General features: G+C 43.1%; 1 protein-coding gene across 2 annotated transcripts; it reads left to right on the top strand.

Annotated features, from left to right (window-relative positions):
- Positions 1 to 438: 438 nt before the first annotated feature.
- Positions 439 to 18,033, top strand: LOC106562136 (ubiquitin-conjugating enzyme E2 Q2). 2 transcript variants are annotated; one of them, XM_014126768.3, is made up of 13 exons: positions 439 to 1,012; positions 2,087 to 2,191; positions 7,910 to 8,032; positions 8,847 to 8,903; positions 9,087 to 9,227; positions 10,015 to 10,099; positions 10,216 to 10,276; positions 10,372 to 10,462; positions 10,552 to 10,610; positions 10,887 to 10,935; positions 11,034 to 11,129; positions 12,092 to 12,158; positions 15,120 to 18,033. In XM_014126768.3, exons 1-13 carry the CDS (start codon positions 854 to 856, stop codon positions 15,149 to 15,151), a joined length of 1,125 nt encoding a protein of 374 aa, XP_013982243.1. In that variant the 5' UTR covers positions 439 to 853; the 3' UTR covers positions 15,152 to 18,033. The 2 variants fall into 2 exon arrangements, with proteins under 2 accessions (XP_013982243.1, XP_013982242.1); XM_014126767.3 differs by having other exon boundaries at positions 9,087 to 9,242.
- Positions 18,034 to 18,321: the final 288 nt, after the last annotated feature.

The following is an 18,321-nucleotide window of genomic DNA, read 5'->3' as shown; positions in this document are numbered from 1 at the left end:
AATAATGTAGGACAGACAGCTGTAGTGTGTTCTCAACAAGTCAGTCTTCAACAAAAATGATTGTTCTCAAAAAGTCAGTCTTCAACAAAAATGATGGCTAAAGGTGAATTAAAGACCCCCTAAAAAGTCAGACAGCTCTCTCATCAGCAAGCCAATCCAATTAATTGTCCATGGGTTTGCCTTGTCATCAATTAAATTATAAATATGGTTTTATTGGCCTAAACTTCCACCTGGAAAAGGACTACCTTTGGCCAGCTACACGTTTACAATTTTAGTAACAATATGCTCAGGTAAGGACGGTTTACTTCACTCAGTCACCACACATAAATACTGCTGTGACAAAATGTTTCAACGTTGTCTAAGTGATTTATTTATTTCTATATTTTGGTGTTCTAACCTCCGCCCCTCAACTGAGCCCGCACTGGATGCTGGGATTCTGCAGGCTCGGGAAAACGCCATCTTTAAACCCCAGAAGAAATCACAATTAAGCGCCGGGGATCAACGACACACAGTGTCTGCCTTGGTTTTTACATTTTGCGGGCATCATCATGATCAGTTTGTTGACCGGCGAAACAAATACGCAACTAATTGAAAGAACCGTAAATACTCAACCAAGTCACATTGTATGGTCTTAAAATTGTACTATCAGAAGGCTAACATCAACAACAATACTAGCTAAACGGAAAGACAACGGACGAGTAATCAAGGCGTTGTTATTGAGCTAGCTAACCTGTGTTGAAGGCGCTTTGACATTACGTTGTTTTAAACTGCTTGATTTGGGACTCGACTGCGTGGCGCAGTTTTAGTCCCGACTTCACCCCTCCCCAGCGACCCAGCCGGAGATGCGTGGAAGATGTCGGTTTCGGGGCTGAAGGCCGAACTGAAGTTTCTGGAGTCCATTTTTGATCCAAACCACGAACGCTTCCGAATTATTGACTGGAAACCGGATGAGCTAAACTGTCAGTTTAATGTGACTGGAGAAAAACTGTTAATTATACATTGCAACATTACGGTAAGCAGGGGAACGACATGTCTAGTTAACGTTAGTTGGCTAGCCAAGTAACGTTACCTAGCTAACGCGGTAAGCGGTAACTAGTTACAGTATGTTAGTTCAGAACACGCAGTTATTTTGCCTGGCGGTGCGGGACACTCAGCAAATTGTGGCCAGTCGAACGTTAGTCAGCTATCATTTAGCTACTTTAGTTATACAGTGTTTTTGTTTGTGTTTTTTGTTTCTACTTCTAGTAGGAGTCCAAATGTTTGCATGTTAGCAAGCTAGCTAACGGTAACTGACTTGTTTCTAGTATAATGACTGAGTATGAGTCAAAATACTTGCATATTACTATTGTAGGTTACGTAGCCAGCGTCGCTAGCTAAAATACTGAGACAAGCAAGTCTGATTTTCGCCAAAGAGTTATTCTAAAAACTGGCATGATATTATGGTAGGGCCTAGCTTTCTGCGTCACTGATGAACATTTTTAACGTTAGCTAGCTACACTTCCGCATTTTCTGACGTTAGTTGATTGTCAAACAAGTTAACTAGCTAGCTAATGTGGTGGTTGTTATATTTGCATGCTTCGTGGTCATGATCAACACAGTAAGTGCTAAGTTAGTTATACTCATGACCTAAGTAAATAATTGCTAGCTAGCATGATTCAAAAGCATCACTTGTCAAATAAACAGCTTCTGGTCTTGTCAACAGACTGTGATCTGCCAGCTCAGCTTTTAGCTAGCTGTATGCTGTTGGTTTGTATTTTCCAATTTGCTACGTTCGTTTGACCAGCATACTGATTGAATTCAGTGCTCTTAACGTTATTTGGCTAGTTAACATTCTATAAGGAATGTGAAATGGCCACCATCACACAACACATTAATTTAGCTTCAGGTAATGTAAAGTAGTAATCAGATATTTAATTTGTCTGTATAAAATTACTTGAGATTTCCCAGATTTATGATTGACACGTCAATGTCACACCTGTTTAATTTCAATGTTATTGTTCCAAACAATTATCATATTTATCAGCCATATAATGCTGATTTATTTTTGTTTGCTTCTCTCATCCTCATTGAAACCCATGTCTTACAGGAGTCGTACCCCTCCACACCTCCAATCTGGTTTGTGGACTCTGATGACCCGAGCCTGACACAAGTTTTGGAACGCCTTGAGGATGTCAGAAAGGGCAGCACCCTGGTAAGATCCATTTCAATCCCAGCCTTTGATCTAGTATGTGAATGCTTAGGAAGGAGATTTCCCAGTGTTCAAATAATGAAACTGGATTACGACAATATATTGGAAGTATTTGTTTACAATTACAATTTTTGTTGTTTAGCAGATGCTTGTATCCAAACTAAAACAACCATATTATACTACGTGAATATTAATCAAATCAACTTCAACTAAGTGTTATGCGACGCAATTAAAAACAGGCTGTTTTTTGAACTATCACATCTCTTCTAATGACTAATTAACCATACCTGTTTTGGTGGTGTTGGGTAAAACATTTCTGATAGGGGAGTTGAGTGACAGCTAGGCTATTTCATACTGCTGTTCCAACTGGTATTGGAGGTTAAAGGGAGATAAATGTCAGACCAATTCAGGGCTGTTCTCTGCCTGTTTCCTCTTGTCTTAGTTCCAGCTGTTAGACAGCGGAGGTTTTTGTGTTTTGAAGTCACTCAAACATCATAGGACAGCCCTCTGTCATGTTTGATGTGAGTGTCGAGAGTGCCTCTGATGTGGAATCAGAGGGGTGGGTGTTTTTGACAGGCACACTGCCACAGTGACAGTTTCAGCAGGCCAAAGGGCCTTGTCATGTGCCTATTTGAGATCAAATCATTTGTTACCTGCACCGAATACGTCTGTAGACCTTACCGTGAAATGCTTACTTACAAGCCCTTAACCAACAGTGCAGTTCAAGAAAGAGTTAAGAAAATATTTACCAAATAAACTAAAGTAATAATAAAAAAAAAATGAATAAAGTAACAGTAAAATTACAATAATGAGGCTATATACAGGGGCTACCGGTACCGAGTCAATGTGCGAGGGTACATGTCATGTTAGTCGAGGTAATTTGTACATGTTGGTAGGGGTGAAGTGATAATAAACAGCGAATAGCAGCAGTGTAAAAAAACAAATGGAGGGGTGGGGGTGTCAATGTAAATAATCCTGTGGCCAGTTTTATGGCTTGGGGGGGTGTAAGCTGTTAAAGGAGCCTTTTGGTCCTAGACTTGATGCTCTGGTACCGCTTGCAGTGCGGTAGCAGAGAAAAGTCTATGACTTGGGTGACTGGAGTCTTTGACAATTTTTTGGGCTTTCCTCTGACACCGCCTAGTATATAGGTCCTGGATGGCAGGAAGCTTGGCCCCAGTGACGTTCTGGGCCGTACGCACTACCCTTATGGTCAGATGCCGAGCAGTTACTATACCAGGCGGTGATGCAACCGGTCAGGATTTCTCTTGATGGTGCAGCTGTAGAACCTTTTGAGGATCTGTTGTCGTGCCCCTTCACGACTGTCTTGGTGTGTTTGGACCATGATAGAAACTCTCGACCCGTTCCGCTACAGCCCCGCCGATGTTAAGGGGGGTCTGTTCGGCCGCCTTTTCCTGTAGTCCACGATCAGCTCCTTTTGTCTTGCTCACATTGAGGGAGAGGTCGTTGTCCTGGCACCACACTGCCAGGTCTCTGACCACCTCCCTATAGGCTGTCTCATCGTCAGTGATCAGGCCTACCACTGTTGTGTCATCAGCATACTTAATGATGATGGTGTTGGAGTCGTGTATGGACACGCAGTTGTGTGTGTGAACAGGGAGTACAGGAGGGGACTAAGCACACACCCCTGAGGGGCCCCAGTGTTGAGGATCAGCGTAGCAAACGTTTTGTTGCCTACCCTTACCACCTAGGGGTGGTCCGTCAGGAAGTCCAGGATCCAGTTGCAGAGGGAGGTGTTTAGGTCCAGGGTCCTTAGCTTAGAAATTAGCTTTGTGGGCACTATGGTGTTGAACGTTGAGCTATAGTCAATGAACAGCATTCTCACATAGGTTTTTCATTTATCCAGATGGGGAAGGGCAGTGTCCAGTGCGATTGATATTGTGTCATCTGTGGATCTGTTGGGGCGGTATGTGAATTGGAGTGGGTCTAGGGTTTCTGGGATGATGGTGTTGATGTGAGCCATGACCAGCCTTTCAAAGCACTTCATGGCTACCGACATGAATGCTACGGGGCGGTAATCATTTAGGCAGTTTACCTTCGCTTTCTTGGGCACAGGGACTATGGTGGTCTGCTTGAAACCTGTAGGTATTACAGACTCGGTCAGGGAGAGGTTGAAAATGTCAATGAAGACACTTGCCAGTTGGTCCATGCATGCTTTGAGTACACGTCCTGGTAATCCGTCTGGCCCTGCGGCTTTGAAGGTTGACCTGTTTAAAGGTCTTGCTCACATCGGTTACCGAGTAGCGTTGTCACAGTCGTCCAGAACAGCTGGTGCTCTCATGCATGCTTCAGTGTTGCTTGACTCAAAGCGAGCATAAAAGGCATTTAGCTCGTCTGGTAGGCTCGCGTCACTGGGCAGCTCGCGGCTGGGTTTTCATTTGTAGTCTGTAATAGTTTTCAAGCCCTGCCACTTCCGACGAGCATCAGAGCCGGTGTAGTAGGATTCAATCTTAGTCCTGTATTGACACTTTGCTTGTTTGATGGTTCATCTGAGGGCTTTCGGGATTTCTTATCAGCGTCCGGATTAGTGTCCGGCTCCTTGAAAGGGGCAGCTCTAGCCTTTAGCTCAATGCGGATGTTGCCTGTAATCCATTGCTTCTGTTTGGGATATGTACGTACAGTCACTGTGGGGACGACGTCGTCAATGCACTTATTGATGAAGCCGATGACTGAGGTGGTATACTACTCAATTCCATTTGATGAATCCCGGAACATATTCCAGTCTGTGCTAGCAAAACAATATTACTTCTGAAATCGCAATTTTTGTGCCAAGCAGTTCTCCAGTGTTTCCCCTATATTAGCAACGGAGACTTGGCATTTAAGCCCTTTTCTACTTACCCAGAGTCGGATGAATTCATGGATACCATTTTTTGTATCTCTACATGCAGTTTGAAGGAAGTTGCCAACTTCTGTTAGTGCAAATGCTAGTTAGCAGTGGTTTGCGACACTACCTTCAAACTGCAAATGAGTTCATCTGACTCTGGGTAAGTAGAAAAAGTGCAAGATTCGGCAATTAAGCCCTGTCCCTTTAAAGACCTGCTCCGACTATTAGTCTACTAAGTATTTTTTTTATACCTCTCTTTGGACTGGATGTGTCAATGTGCAGTTCATGCATGCATAATTTATGAGAAGAATTACTGTCTTACCTCAGTTAGCCTACATTTGGCTATTAGGGTAGGCTACACTACGGATTTTTAAATGCTGACACGAAACCTTCTCTGGGGATTGTTTTACTTGTCTGTAAAGGAATGAGGCTTCTGAAGCGGGACTAACGTCCGTTACTAGACAACCACAACTGTCAATCAAACTATCTTGAGCTGCTGCCTGCGTGGAGACCAATCTCTCCAAAAAAAATAAGTACTTTACGGTTTGTTAATTAAGGGAAAAAATACAGAACATTTTATGCCAGAGCAGAAATCTGTCACTTTTTCAAATTTTCTGAAAAGTTACCAATTGTCGCTATTGGCATGTTACTGAAGCTGCGTTCTAATTCTGTAAAGGGTTGTGGTAGATATAACTTTGTTGCCTGGCCCTAGCAGTTGTGCATAAGTAATAGGGCTGTTATTCAGCATTATAAAATTCCACAGTTTACCACTTTCTGATAGTTTTTAACAATAAATTAATAATTGCCGTTTTTAAACGTTAAGTAAAATTGTCCATTTGTCACATCCCTAGTGCGCTTATATGTGACATAGTACGCAACTTTCAGGAACTGCTTGTGGCTCGTTAGTGCTACTTTGTCTATTCAAAAGTCCTGGAGAATCTCTTTTAAGATCAGCATTACAAGGTATATTTGTAACAGAGTGAGCAGTGGCGCAAATGAGAGCCACGAGCACATAGCCACTGCCTGCTCCTCATCTCCCTACAATGCAGTGGCGCAATCCCTTCTATTTCAAATGGTGTCGACATTTTCATTTTGGAATAGAAGGTATTTTTGAAAAGTCAAGTGACCTTTATTTGAGAATGCAAGTCAGTTAACAAATTCTTATTTGACATTGATGGCCAAACCCTCACCTAACCCGTGATACAGCCCGGGATTGAACCAGGGTCGCTAGTGACGTCCCTAGCACTGGGATGCAGTGCCTTAGACCGCTGCGCCTCTTGGGGGCATGCCCCCAGACTCCCCCAGCACGAGCAAGCCCCCCCCCCCCCATCTTTTTCCGCTGCTGCAAGAAATCCAATGGGAAACACTGAGTTCTCTGTAGGCTATATCTTGCCTATGTAGCTACATTCTTTGACTTAGCCTACTTACTTACACTGCATGCTCTGTTTGTAGCCCACCAGATCTGCATTGTATAGTACTCTTATTAAAGTTATCTGTGGTGGGTAGATTTGTTGCACCATGCATTATACAACATTTTCACCATGTATGGACCATGCCTACATTCAGTAGAATACGCTTCTTCTATAGCAATACTGAGAAGCTTGCAGAGGTACACATTTCTGCACTAAGTTACGGTTGCTAAGGTGTCTGACATTCCCTGACACAATCTTACCTTTCATGTTGTGTCTGAGGGTGTGCCGTGGTGGAGGTACAATGCAGTGAAAAAGTATATGCCCCCTTTCTGATTTTCTGTTTTTGGATATTTTCTTACACTGAATGTTATCAGATCTTCAACCAAAACCTAATATAAGATCAAGGGAAGTTGAGTGTACAAATACAAAACATAATTATTTAAGTTATTACACGTCCAATGGAAAAAATTAATTTTCCCCTTACACAAAGTACCTGGTTCCACCTGCAATGACTGCAACCAACAACTACAGGAAGCAGTTGATCAGTCTCTCACATCAAATTTTGACCCACTCTTTCATGTAGAACTGCTTTAACTCAGCGACTTTTGTGTGTTTAGGTCTGGACTTTGACTAGGCCATTCCAAAATGGACAATTTGTTGCTATTCAGCCATTCTGATATAGACTTTATTTTTCTGGTGAAAACCAGACTCTGCGTTCCACAGTAAGAACCACATACCAATGGTCAAGTGTGGTGGTAGTGTGATGGTTTGGGGATACTTTGCTGCTTCAGGACCTGGATGACTTGCAATCATTGAAGGAACCATGAATTTGGCTCTGTATAAGCAAATTCCACAGGCGAATATCAGGCTGTCTGAGCTTAAGCTGAAGTGCTGCTGGTTCATGCAGCAAAACAATGATCGAAAAAACGCAATCAAGTCTACATCAGAATGGCTGAAAAACACTACGTTTTGGAACGGCCTAGTCAAAGTCCAGATCTGAACCCCATTTTGAGATGTTATGGCAGGTCCTGAAACGAGCAGTTCATGCTCAAACCCACATGTCGCTAAGTTAAGTCAGTTTTGCATGGAGGAGTGGGTGAAAGAGACTGATCAACGACTACAGGAAGCGTTTGGTTGCAGTCACTGCAGCTAAAGGTGGCACAACCAGTTGAGCGTAAAGGGGAAATTACTTTTTCACACAGAGGCATTGGGTGTTGCATAACTTTGTTTATTAAATAAATGAAATAAGTTTCTAATTTGTTTTATTTGTTTGCTCAGGTTCCCTTTATCTAATATTAGGTTTTGGTTGAAGATCTGATGGCATTTGTTGTAAGAAATCAGAAAGGGGACAAATCCTTTTTCCCGGTAATGCATCTGTGACATGTCTGTGCTGTGTTATCTAGTGCTGCCTGTCTGTCCTCACTAACTCTTAACTGTCCCTGCTGGTACTGTCCCTCGGTCCCCCAGCTCCTACAGCAGCTAAAGCGGCTCATCTGTGACCTCTGTCGGCTGTACAACCTGCCCCAGCATCCAGATGTAGAGATGCTGGACCAGCCCCTCCCTGCCGGCCCTGTAGGACAAGACCGAAAGGTAAGGACGGCTAATGACCGCTCAAAATGTTTTCTGGTTTTCAAGTACTACTAGGCCTATATATTTTCCATTGGATGGCATTGAAGTAGGGGTCTCCCGAGTGGCGCAGCGATCTAAGGCTCACTATAGTACCTGGTTCGAATTATTTACAATGACGGAGCAGGCCGTCATTGTAAATAAGAATTTGTTCTTATCTGACTTAGTTAAATAAAAAAATAAGCATCAAGAGGCTTTTTCATGAAGACCATCTCCTTTCACATACCTAAAGTGAGTCATATGCCTAATCCCTTTGTTTAGTTTTATTGTCAAAGCTACCAAGGAGATTGAAGACACTTAGCTAATGAAAGGGTTTAAAAACCTGCATGAAGAACCTAATACTGTCTTGAAACCCTCCATCAGCACAGACATTAATGATTAGTGCAGACTCCTGGAGATGGAATCAATAGACTCTTCCTGTGGGAGGGGTCAGTGGGAGGTGCTACCATATTTTAGCTCGAAACCAATGAAGACACAACCGTAGCCTCATATAGTCTACTTGAGGAATTAGAATGACAGAGGATGAATGTTAAGCAGTAGCAGCCTGTACAGCTGTGCTTTAAACGCAGACATTGATTCTTGGGCTGAAAGAAAGTGGACGGGCGGCACTGTTGTGTTATTCAAGACGAGGAATGTTGTTTCTGACTACCCAGAAACTCGCTTACTGGTTTTGCACATTTCAGAACATTCCTACAAATATCAGACTTTTTTTTGTGGCATGTTAGGAATGAGATTGAACTGTCTATGAACTCATCTTTCTCTCTGTTTTTTTCTTTAGCATGGGGTCACAGACGAGGTCACGTCCGAAGAGGAGGAAGAAGAGGAAATGGGAGAGGTCCTTTTCAAATAAATGTCATTCCATATATCGCTGCACATTACCATGCTGATATGAGCTGAGCTTTGCTGGATGTCAAGCTTGACTAGATAGTCAATACCAATCACACATATGCAGGTGTTAACTTGAAGTAGAACACGTCTTCTAATGCTCTTATCTTGTCGTTGTGTGTTGTGCCAGCAGGACATTGAAGACCTGGACCACTATGAGATGAAAGAGGAGGAGCCAGTGGATGGGAAGAAGTCTGAGGATGACGGCATCGAGAAGGAGAACCTGGCCATCCTGGAGAAGATCCGCAAGAACCAGAGGCAGGACCACTTGAACGTAAGTGCTCATTTGGTAAGGTGACATTTTATACGCTTTTGGGGGATGCATGGGGAATATCTGTCGTCAGGCCTAGAACAGTTTACTGGACCCAGCACTGTTACACTGAGATGTCTAGTAACCCTTTATGATATAGGCAATATGCATGCATCTAACCAGTTTCAGGTGGTTCTGAATGGATGTATTTTCCATTTGTTTTTCGATCAGTGTTTTACTGATGGAATTTCTTACCAATGCAGTACACCCAGATTATGCTGTTTAGGACTCCAATTTGTAAACAAGGACATAATCAACATGGATTGCGTAGGCTAAATGACAGTAATTAGTCATTCTGATAGTAATCATATTATCTAACGTTTACTCATATCTTTCTTAATTGTTGCTTTGGAATACAGCCGTTTCCCCTAAGGTATGTGAGCAGCTCTGAGAGACTCTGCTCTCATCCTCCACAGTCCCTACTGCATTCAATGGCTCAGCTCTTCAAATCTATCATTATCACAGATGAGAGCCTTGCTATGGAACCTGTGAAGTTCTCCCCATATATTGTAGTGAACTGTATACTGCCAGTTAGTTCTGAAGCATTTTGTCTCTATGCTGATCAATAACTGTTAATTTCTAGGAGTTTGTAGACGTTTTATCTAAATGCAGAGCTATTAGCATATTTGAACTGAGCCTGTAAACATTTCATTTAATCGTTGCGGTCGCGGTGTCTATGTGCATTATTATCATTGAATGTGCTGCATGTTTGGGTATCGGTGTATTACCCTGTGTGTGTTGTGTGTTGCAGGGTGCAGTGTCTGGTTCAGTGCAGGCCTCAGACCGCCTCATGAAGGAGCTCCGGGAGATATACCGGTCCCAGAGTTACAAGATGGGTACGTACTTCACTGCAGCAGCACTAGAAAGCTCTTCGGCTATGGTGCAAAAAATAAATACAAAAATGACAGTTTGATTCAGAATGTCACTTACCAGACTATGCGTTCTCTTCCAGGTATCTATTCAGTGGAGCTGGTCAATGACAGCCTGTATGAATGGCACGTCAAGCTGAGGACGTAAGTAACTAGGCCTATTTACCATAGGAGTTGACAGTACTGTATAATTCTAGCATGTGACTGATGTATTAGGATGCGCTCTATTTGCTCAACAGCGTAGATCCAGATAGTCCTCTACACAGTGACCTGCAGGTTTTAAAGGAAAAGGAGGGAATGGATTACATTCTGCTCAACTTCTCATATAAAGTAAGTACCAATGCTGATACTAGAAAGCAGAGACAGTTTGGTAGCGCTGGGTGTTCTCATCTTAATACTATTTTGTGCTCTACCTGCAGGATAATTTCCCCTTTGATCCACCGTTTGTACGGGTGGCTTCTCCTGTGCTGTCTGGAGGGTGAGTTCAGTTCACTGCGTATGACTGGAATGGTTTTGTTTTTCTGCAGCGTTTCCGCTGTGACTGAGTTGCTCCCCTCACTTAACCGTGAAGGAAGAGCAGGCTCTTGTGGCCTAGACTAATTGTCAACAGCCAGTGAAAAGCTGAATGTCAGAAGTGACAGTTAAGCTAAAAGGAGATCATCTGTGCTTATGGATAATGTATATTTATTGTGGTCTCTTGATCACTTAATGTCTACATATTCTAATGTTTTCCTTTCACCTGCTGTCTTCTAAGTTATGTTCTTGGAGGGGGTGCCCTGTGCATGGAGCTTCTCACAAAACAGGTATGTTTTCATGCCTCTGAATGTCAGTTAACTTGTCCACTGTTATTTCACAGTGGAGGTAAATGCTAGTGCATTGATGTATCGCCACTTGATTTCAGGGCTGGAGCAGTGCCTATTCCATAGAGTCTGTAATCATGCAGATCAACGCCACTTTAGTCAAGGGAAAAGCCAGAGTGCAGTTTGGAGCCAATAAGGTAAGCATTGTTTAAGGGGGCAGAGAGCTTTGAAATGTGTTAACATGGTGCATACTACAGGGTGTATTGACACTGTGTTCTGACATGGATAAAGGGGTGAGCTCCCTGGTGTGTGTGGCCAGCTGGGCCAAGCTGCTCTATGGAAATTAGGTGTCTATAAGCCCCCAGCACTTCATTTAAACAGGACATTGTTACTTAGCGCCGCCGGGACAGTGCGACGCTGCTGATCTCTTAATGCTGACGCTTCACATGAGTCTACTTCATGCTGTAATTTCTTTCCCTCTTCTCTCAGCACAGTCACACTAATCTGGCTCTGGGATCCCAGTAGACTTCAGAGCAAACCAAATGACAGAGATATTTATAGACAAGCTGCAGTTCCAAGGAATCTTGGGCCCTCTTGCTTGATAATCTCTGAGTTCTTTAAAAGTTAGGATCTAACCATGTACACCAAAGAAAGACCTGATACTTAGCTATATTGTCAAATCTTGTCTAATGAAAGTGTTTATCATATTTGTCCTGAGGTTACTGAAGTTGGGTAGGTAAAATGGTTAATAGAATGCCAGAAATGTACCTATTAATCAAAAACATAAGAATACCAATGTTTCTGTCACTGGGTTGATAGGACTCTGGCCTTATAAGAGCCAGTTCTTCTGATGCTGAATTGTAATAGACCCAGCTTCCGGCTCCTCAGATTTTCCCCGCAGTTCGACACGCTATTTATTACCTTGCGATTAATGGTTAACTGCGGTGGGCGCAAACGCAGCATGATATCAGTGCAAGCGGCAAAATTCTTTGGGGGAAGCTGATAGAAAGACCTCCACCGTGCGGTCAGACTTCACCAAACTAATTCACTTGTACGTGATGGTGCTAAGTCCTGCGTCTCCCCAATATATAAACTAAACTTTACACTTCTTGGGACATTCATAAGCACAAGTTCAATATATGTGCTGTTTTTGTTTCAGAACCAATACAATCTTGCCAGAGCACAGCAGTCATACAAATCCCTGGTCCAGATCCATGAAAAGAATGGTGAGTGTTACCATCTCCACTTCACATCATCATATTTGACCTTGAGATTACATCCCTTTATACATCAGTTAGTGGTTGTGAAAATACAGTTTATGTACAGCTGAAGACCGAAGTTTACACACACTTAGTTTGGGATCATTAAAACTCGTTTTTCAACCTCTCCACAAGTTTCTTGCTAACAAACTATAGTTTTGGCAAGTTGGTTAGGACATCTAATTTGTGCATGACACAAGTCATTTTTCCAACAATTGTTTACAGAAAGATTATTTCACTTATTCACTGTATCACAATTCCAGTGGGTCAGAAGTTTACATACACTAAGTTGACTGCCTTTAAACGGCTTGGAAAATTCCAGAAAATTGTCATGGCTTTAGAAGCTTCTGATAGGCTGATTGACATCATTCGAGTCAATTGGAGGTGTATCTGTGGATGTATTTCAAGGCCTACCTTCAAACTCGGTGCCTCTTTGCTTGACATCATGGGAAAATCAAAAGAAATCAGCCAAGACCTCAGAAAAATAATTGTAGACCTCCACAAGTCTGGTTCATCCTTGGGAGCAATTTCCAAATGCCTGAAGGTACCATGTTCATCTGTACAAACAATAGTACGCAAGTATAAACACCATGGGACCACACAGCCGTCATGCTGCTCAGAAAGGAGACGCGTTCTGTCTCCTAGAGATTAATGTACTTTGGTGCAAAAAGTGCAAATCAATCCCAGAACAACCGCAAAGGACCTTGTGAAGATGCTGGAGGAAAAGGGTACAAAAGTATCTGTATCCACAGTAAGACGAGACCTATTTTGGCATTCTCCTGAAAGGCCGCTCAGCAAGGAAGAAGCCACTGCTCCAAAACCGCCATAAAAAGCCAGACTACGGTTTGCAACTGCACATGGGGACAAATATACTTTTTGGAGATATGTCATCGGGTCTGATGAAACAAAAATAGAACTGTTTGGCCATAGTGAGCATCGTTATGTTTGGAGGAAAAAGGGGGAGGCTTGCAAGCTGAAGAACACGATCCCAACCATAAAGCACGGGGGTGGCGGCATCATGTTGTGGGGGTGCTTTGCTGCAGGGGGGACTGGTGCCCTTACCAAAATAGATGGCATCATGAGGAAGGACAATTATGTGGATATATTGAAGCAACATCTCAAGACGTCAGCCAGGAAGTTAATGCTTGGTCGCAAATGGGTCTTCCAAATGGACAATGACCCCAAGCATACTTCCAAAGTAGTGGAAAAATGGCTTAAGGACAACACAGTCAAGGTATTGGAGTGGCCATCACAAAGCCCTGACCTCAATCCCACAGGAAATTTGTGGGCAGAACTGAAAAAGCATGTGTGAGCAAGGAGGCCTACAAACCTGACTCAGTTACACCATCTCTGTCAGGAGGAATGGGCAATGTTACCAAATACTAATTGAGTGTATGTAAACTTCTGACCCACTGGGAATGTGATGAAAGAAATAGAAGCTCTCTACTATTATTCTGACATTTCACATTCTTAAAATAAACAGGTGATCCTAACTGACCTAAAATGGGATTTTTACTAAGATTAAATGTCAGGAATTGTGAAACTGAGTTTAAATGTATTTGGCCAAGGTGTATGTGAACTTCTGACTTCAACTATGTGTGTATAGATATCACACACGCAAAAGTATGTGGACACACCAAATTAGTGGATTCGGCTAGTTCAGCCACACCCGTTGCTGACAGGTGTGTAAAATCAAGCTCACAGCCATGCAATCACCATAGAGAACCATTGTTATTGAAGAGCTTTGTGACTTTCAACTTGGCACCGTCACAGGATGCCAGTTTGTCAAATTTCTGGTCTGTTAGAGCTGCCCCGGTCAACTGTATGTGCTGTTATTGTGAAGTGGAAACATCTAGCAGCAGCAACGGCTCAGCTGCCAAGTGGTAGGCCACACAAGCTCACAGAACGGGACCACGAGTGCTGAAGCGCGTAACGTCTTTCCTCTGTTGTAACGCACTACCGAGTTCCAAACTGCCTCTGGAAGCAGCGTTGGCACAACAACTGTTCGTCGGGAGCTTCATGAAATGGGTTACCATAGCCGAGCAGCCACACACAATCCTAAGATCACCATGTGCAATGCCAAGCGTCTGCTGGAGTGGTGTAAAGCTCACCACAATTGGACTCTGTAGCAGTGGAAAGGCGTTTTCTGGAGTGATAATCACGCTTCACCATTTGGCAGTCCAACGGAAGAATCTGGGTTTGGCGGATGCCAGGAGAACGCTGCCTGCCAGAATGCATAGTGCCAACTGTTAAGTTTGGTGGAGGAATAATGGTCTGTCTGTCTGTTCATGGTTTGGGCTAGGCCCCATAGTTACAGTGAAGGAAAATCGTAACGCTACAGCATACAATGACATTCTAGACAGTTCTGTGCTTCCAACTTTGTGGCAACAGTTTGAGGAAGACCCTTTACTGTTTCAGCATTACAATGCCCCCGTACATAAAACGAGGTCCATACAGAAATGGTTTGTCGAGATTGGTGTGGAAGAACTTGGCTGGCCTTCACCGAGCACTGACCTCAACCCCATCGAACACCTTGGACTGCCGACTGCGAGCCAGGCCTAGTCGTCCAACAGCAGTGCCCGATCTCACTAATGCTTTTGTGGCTGAATGGAAGCAAGTCCCCGCAGTAATGTTCCAACATCTAGTGGAAAGCCTTCCCAGAAGAGTGGATGCTTTTATAGCAGCAAAGAGGGGACCAACTCCATATTAATGCTCAATATTTTGGAATGAGACGTTCAACGAGCAGGTGTCCACATACTTTTGATAGTGTATTACAAGCGCCAAGAGGGTTTCATATGGCAGCTATAGTGATTGTTCTTAGGTCAAGATAAAATACAGCCAACTCTTTGCTCAATCCTACTGTCTAGGATGAACTGACTGTTTTGTCCAGTATAACTGAGTGCACTGTCTCTTGTCTGATCCTTGTAGGCTGGTACACTCCCCCTAAGGAGGATGGGTAAGAGGACTGTTGCCATGCCTCCACTGGGACCAAATGTCTTGGGAGCAACCCCCCCCCCCCCCCAATACTTTTTTTATTTTCCCTCTAACTGGAGTTGTTTTCATTGGGAGTTTGTTCCCCAGCCAGTTCCACCCATTCTGTTACCATGAGAACCGACCAATGGTTAAACCCCGTCACTGACCAACCACCTCACTGACCTTATCCACTTCTCAATAGGGGATCCACCCTCTTGCTATTTATCTTTCTCTCACTTGTGCAATCGCTTCCTCTGTTACAATCTCACCCCTAATCCCTTGAGCATTGAATGAACTCCATATCTTGTGCAACTCCCTTAAATCCTACTCTGGGCAAGCAAAGAAGAGCTTACTTACTGCCTGTGATTTCTGGTCAAGGTTGAGGCATGGCTTTTGCTAGTGACTGAAGCTGTCTGTTACGTGACTGGGTCTGAGATTCTCCGGCCACAGACTGGAACAGAGAATGACAGGTGACATTCCCCTTGTGACATTGGAGGCTGGGATGGACAATGAAACACTGGTAGTGGGAATGAGCACCACCTCACTCCCCATTGATGGCCTCTCATGTTTGTGCTTGTGTATCTGTATATTGCCAAGATTCCTCCTTCTGGAATAACATGCCCTCCTGAGGCTTATTTCCTTAAAAATGCCTGGTCTACAAAAGCCAAAGGCCCTGAATAGAGAGAGGAGAGCTATAGACTCCTTACCAAAGTGGGACTGAGACAGCTTAATGGAGGATATCCTGTTGAGCACAAGAGGTGGAGGCCGCCTCCACCACCCAGCCCTCTCAGGCTGCTTTCGGAAATATGAACAGTTAGCAAAGGCAGGTTGGATTTAATCACTGTAATGTAGTTGAATTTAACTCCACATGTAAAACTTGTAAAGTTGTATTTCTGAGAATTGATTTCATTGTTTTTAATGTAACCTTGTGTGGTTCGAGCGGGCTGAGACTGGGTTAGTATACCCTTGGCTATAGCAGGGGCATCAATCAAGGTGTATTTTCAGACGTAGGATAACAAACCATTTGCTTCATGGATACTCTTGCAGAAGTTAAAAGGAACACCTTTTAAACCACGTTTTTGGTTGTCAGTGATGGAAGGAACCTTTTCAGTGGGGTCATGAACCCCTAACTCATGACCATCCTCAGCACTGTCAAACCTGGAGCATGCCAATTCTTAGCTATATGAATAATATGCAGAATAATGTGTGATGCATTTGATTTAATGTTATTAGTCACATTAATGGGTGTTTTTTGTGTGGGTGTTATCCACTTTGTTAGAAATCTGTCACAAAAACCAGCATAGGAACCAACTTGTTCCTAGTAAATATTCCTATTTTTTTTTTTGTTCAATGCTGTTGGTCAGCCCAACACACTAACCTCATCCAGAACTCAGTCACCCTTGTGAAAAATACTAATAATGGGCATATAATGTATAATTAAGCTCCATCTACCTTGTATTTGTTGTAATGTAAGCCACCCCACCTGTACAACACAATGCATCACGTTCTGTCAAAATGGTGGCACTGAAGACTCATTTAGAGGTTTATTACTATTCACCCGACTATGGTGACTGACTTCATTACCAAATATGTCTACTACACATGGATAACTGTTGTTCATTGTAATAGACGTTAGGTATTGGTACCAAGTGTGCCACTGCTTTCCCACATGGCTGACCTCATCGTGAACATGCTCTGGCTAGAAACTCCCTCCCTGTGTTCTCTGGAGAAGCAAACTCAGGAATACATGGCTACTGCACACTTGACTTAGCAAGGGATTGCTTCACAAATGTCACGAGATGCAGTTGTTCTTGTTTTGTTACTATTGTTTTGTTACTATTGTTTACTTCCAAATTGGTTTCCCCTCCTATAATTACAGTAACCGTTGCAGTAACCATTGTCCTGCGCACTCTCCATTTGGCTTGTCTGAATATCTTTAAAGTAGCCACTGGTAAGACTGTAGTGGTAAGCAGGGTGTGGTGGAGTGATGTGGGAGGGGCATGTTTGCTATTTCTTGATATAGGCTATAGATATATCTCATTCAATCCCTCAGATCAATTTTGTGACGCTGAAAGGTGAACCAATGCTTTACCTCACCTATTTAAGCTCATTTAACCTCATTGTCTTGGGTCTTTGTTTTTCTAGTCTAGGACATGTTCATCGTGATCCTGTACCTCCTGGTTTTGTAGTCTTTTGCATGTAGATATCTCAGCAAGTACTTTCCCTCTAGGGACTAGGGTGTGTGGACTGGAGAGTTTTGGTTTGTCAGGTTGGATCATCTATATTAGTTTTCACAGGTCGGTAGATGCGGTCTCTGTAAACCCCATCTCTGGGAACGGATTCCTTTTATATTGATTCATGTAGGACTGACTCACCAGATCAGGTTAGTTCTAAAGGATAACAATTGCAAAAAGGCTGTCTCCAACACTTATGGGCGTTCCACCCGTGTGTCAAAGTATGAGATCGGAAACACATGACCTACTATTCTGTCCAGAGCAGGACTCCACCTCTTACTGTTTTAAATCCCTGTGTCATCAGAGCAGACGTCAAGCGGGCTTTTAACTCCGAGGAAGGCTCCATGTCTGTTCTAATGTCAGTTGTGTGGTGAATTACAGCTCCTCTTATACAGATCCCAGACCAGTTGTCTAACAACCCAGTGCTTGGGAGATTTTGGTTTGAGACCTGAAACGAATTATTGGTTCCTTTTCTGGCTTCATTTTGTGATTGGCGATTGAGGGGGGTTGTAAAGTTATGCACTGTTCGCATGCTTTGGTTTTATTTAATTTTTTTCATTGCAAGGGTTATTTTGACCATGTACAGTAATTTGTAAACTTGCATCAAGTTTATGAATAAAGAATTTTATTAAATACTCCTGTGTACTATGTGAGATGTGATACAGAGCTGTGTAAGTATTTTATATAGGACCCTCTGCTTAAGGCTGAAACCATGAATGGTGATAAATATGCCCTTGTAGTGGACAGTTGTCACTTTGGCCAGCAGATGGTGACAAGTGTCCTATACATAAAGATGCAGCTTTCGCCTTTGGCATGAGATTCAGATTTGGCTGTTCTCTAGTGCGAACCAAAAGGGCAATGGCTTCCTGAGTGTTTTAAGTCCTAAAAGCAATGCTTTTGCTAATGGAAGAGCAATGCATTCA

Source organism: Salmo salar, chromosome 11, assembly GCF_965601325.2.
Source record: "Salmo salar chromosome 11, fSalSal1, whole genome shotgun sequence".
NCBI classification, from domain to species: domain Eukaryota; kingdom Metazoa; phylum Chordata; class Actinopteri; order Salmoniformes; family Salmonidae; genus Salmo; species Salmo salar.
This window is presented reverse-complemented; position numbering and strand designations above follow the sequence as displayed.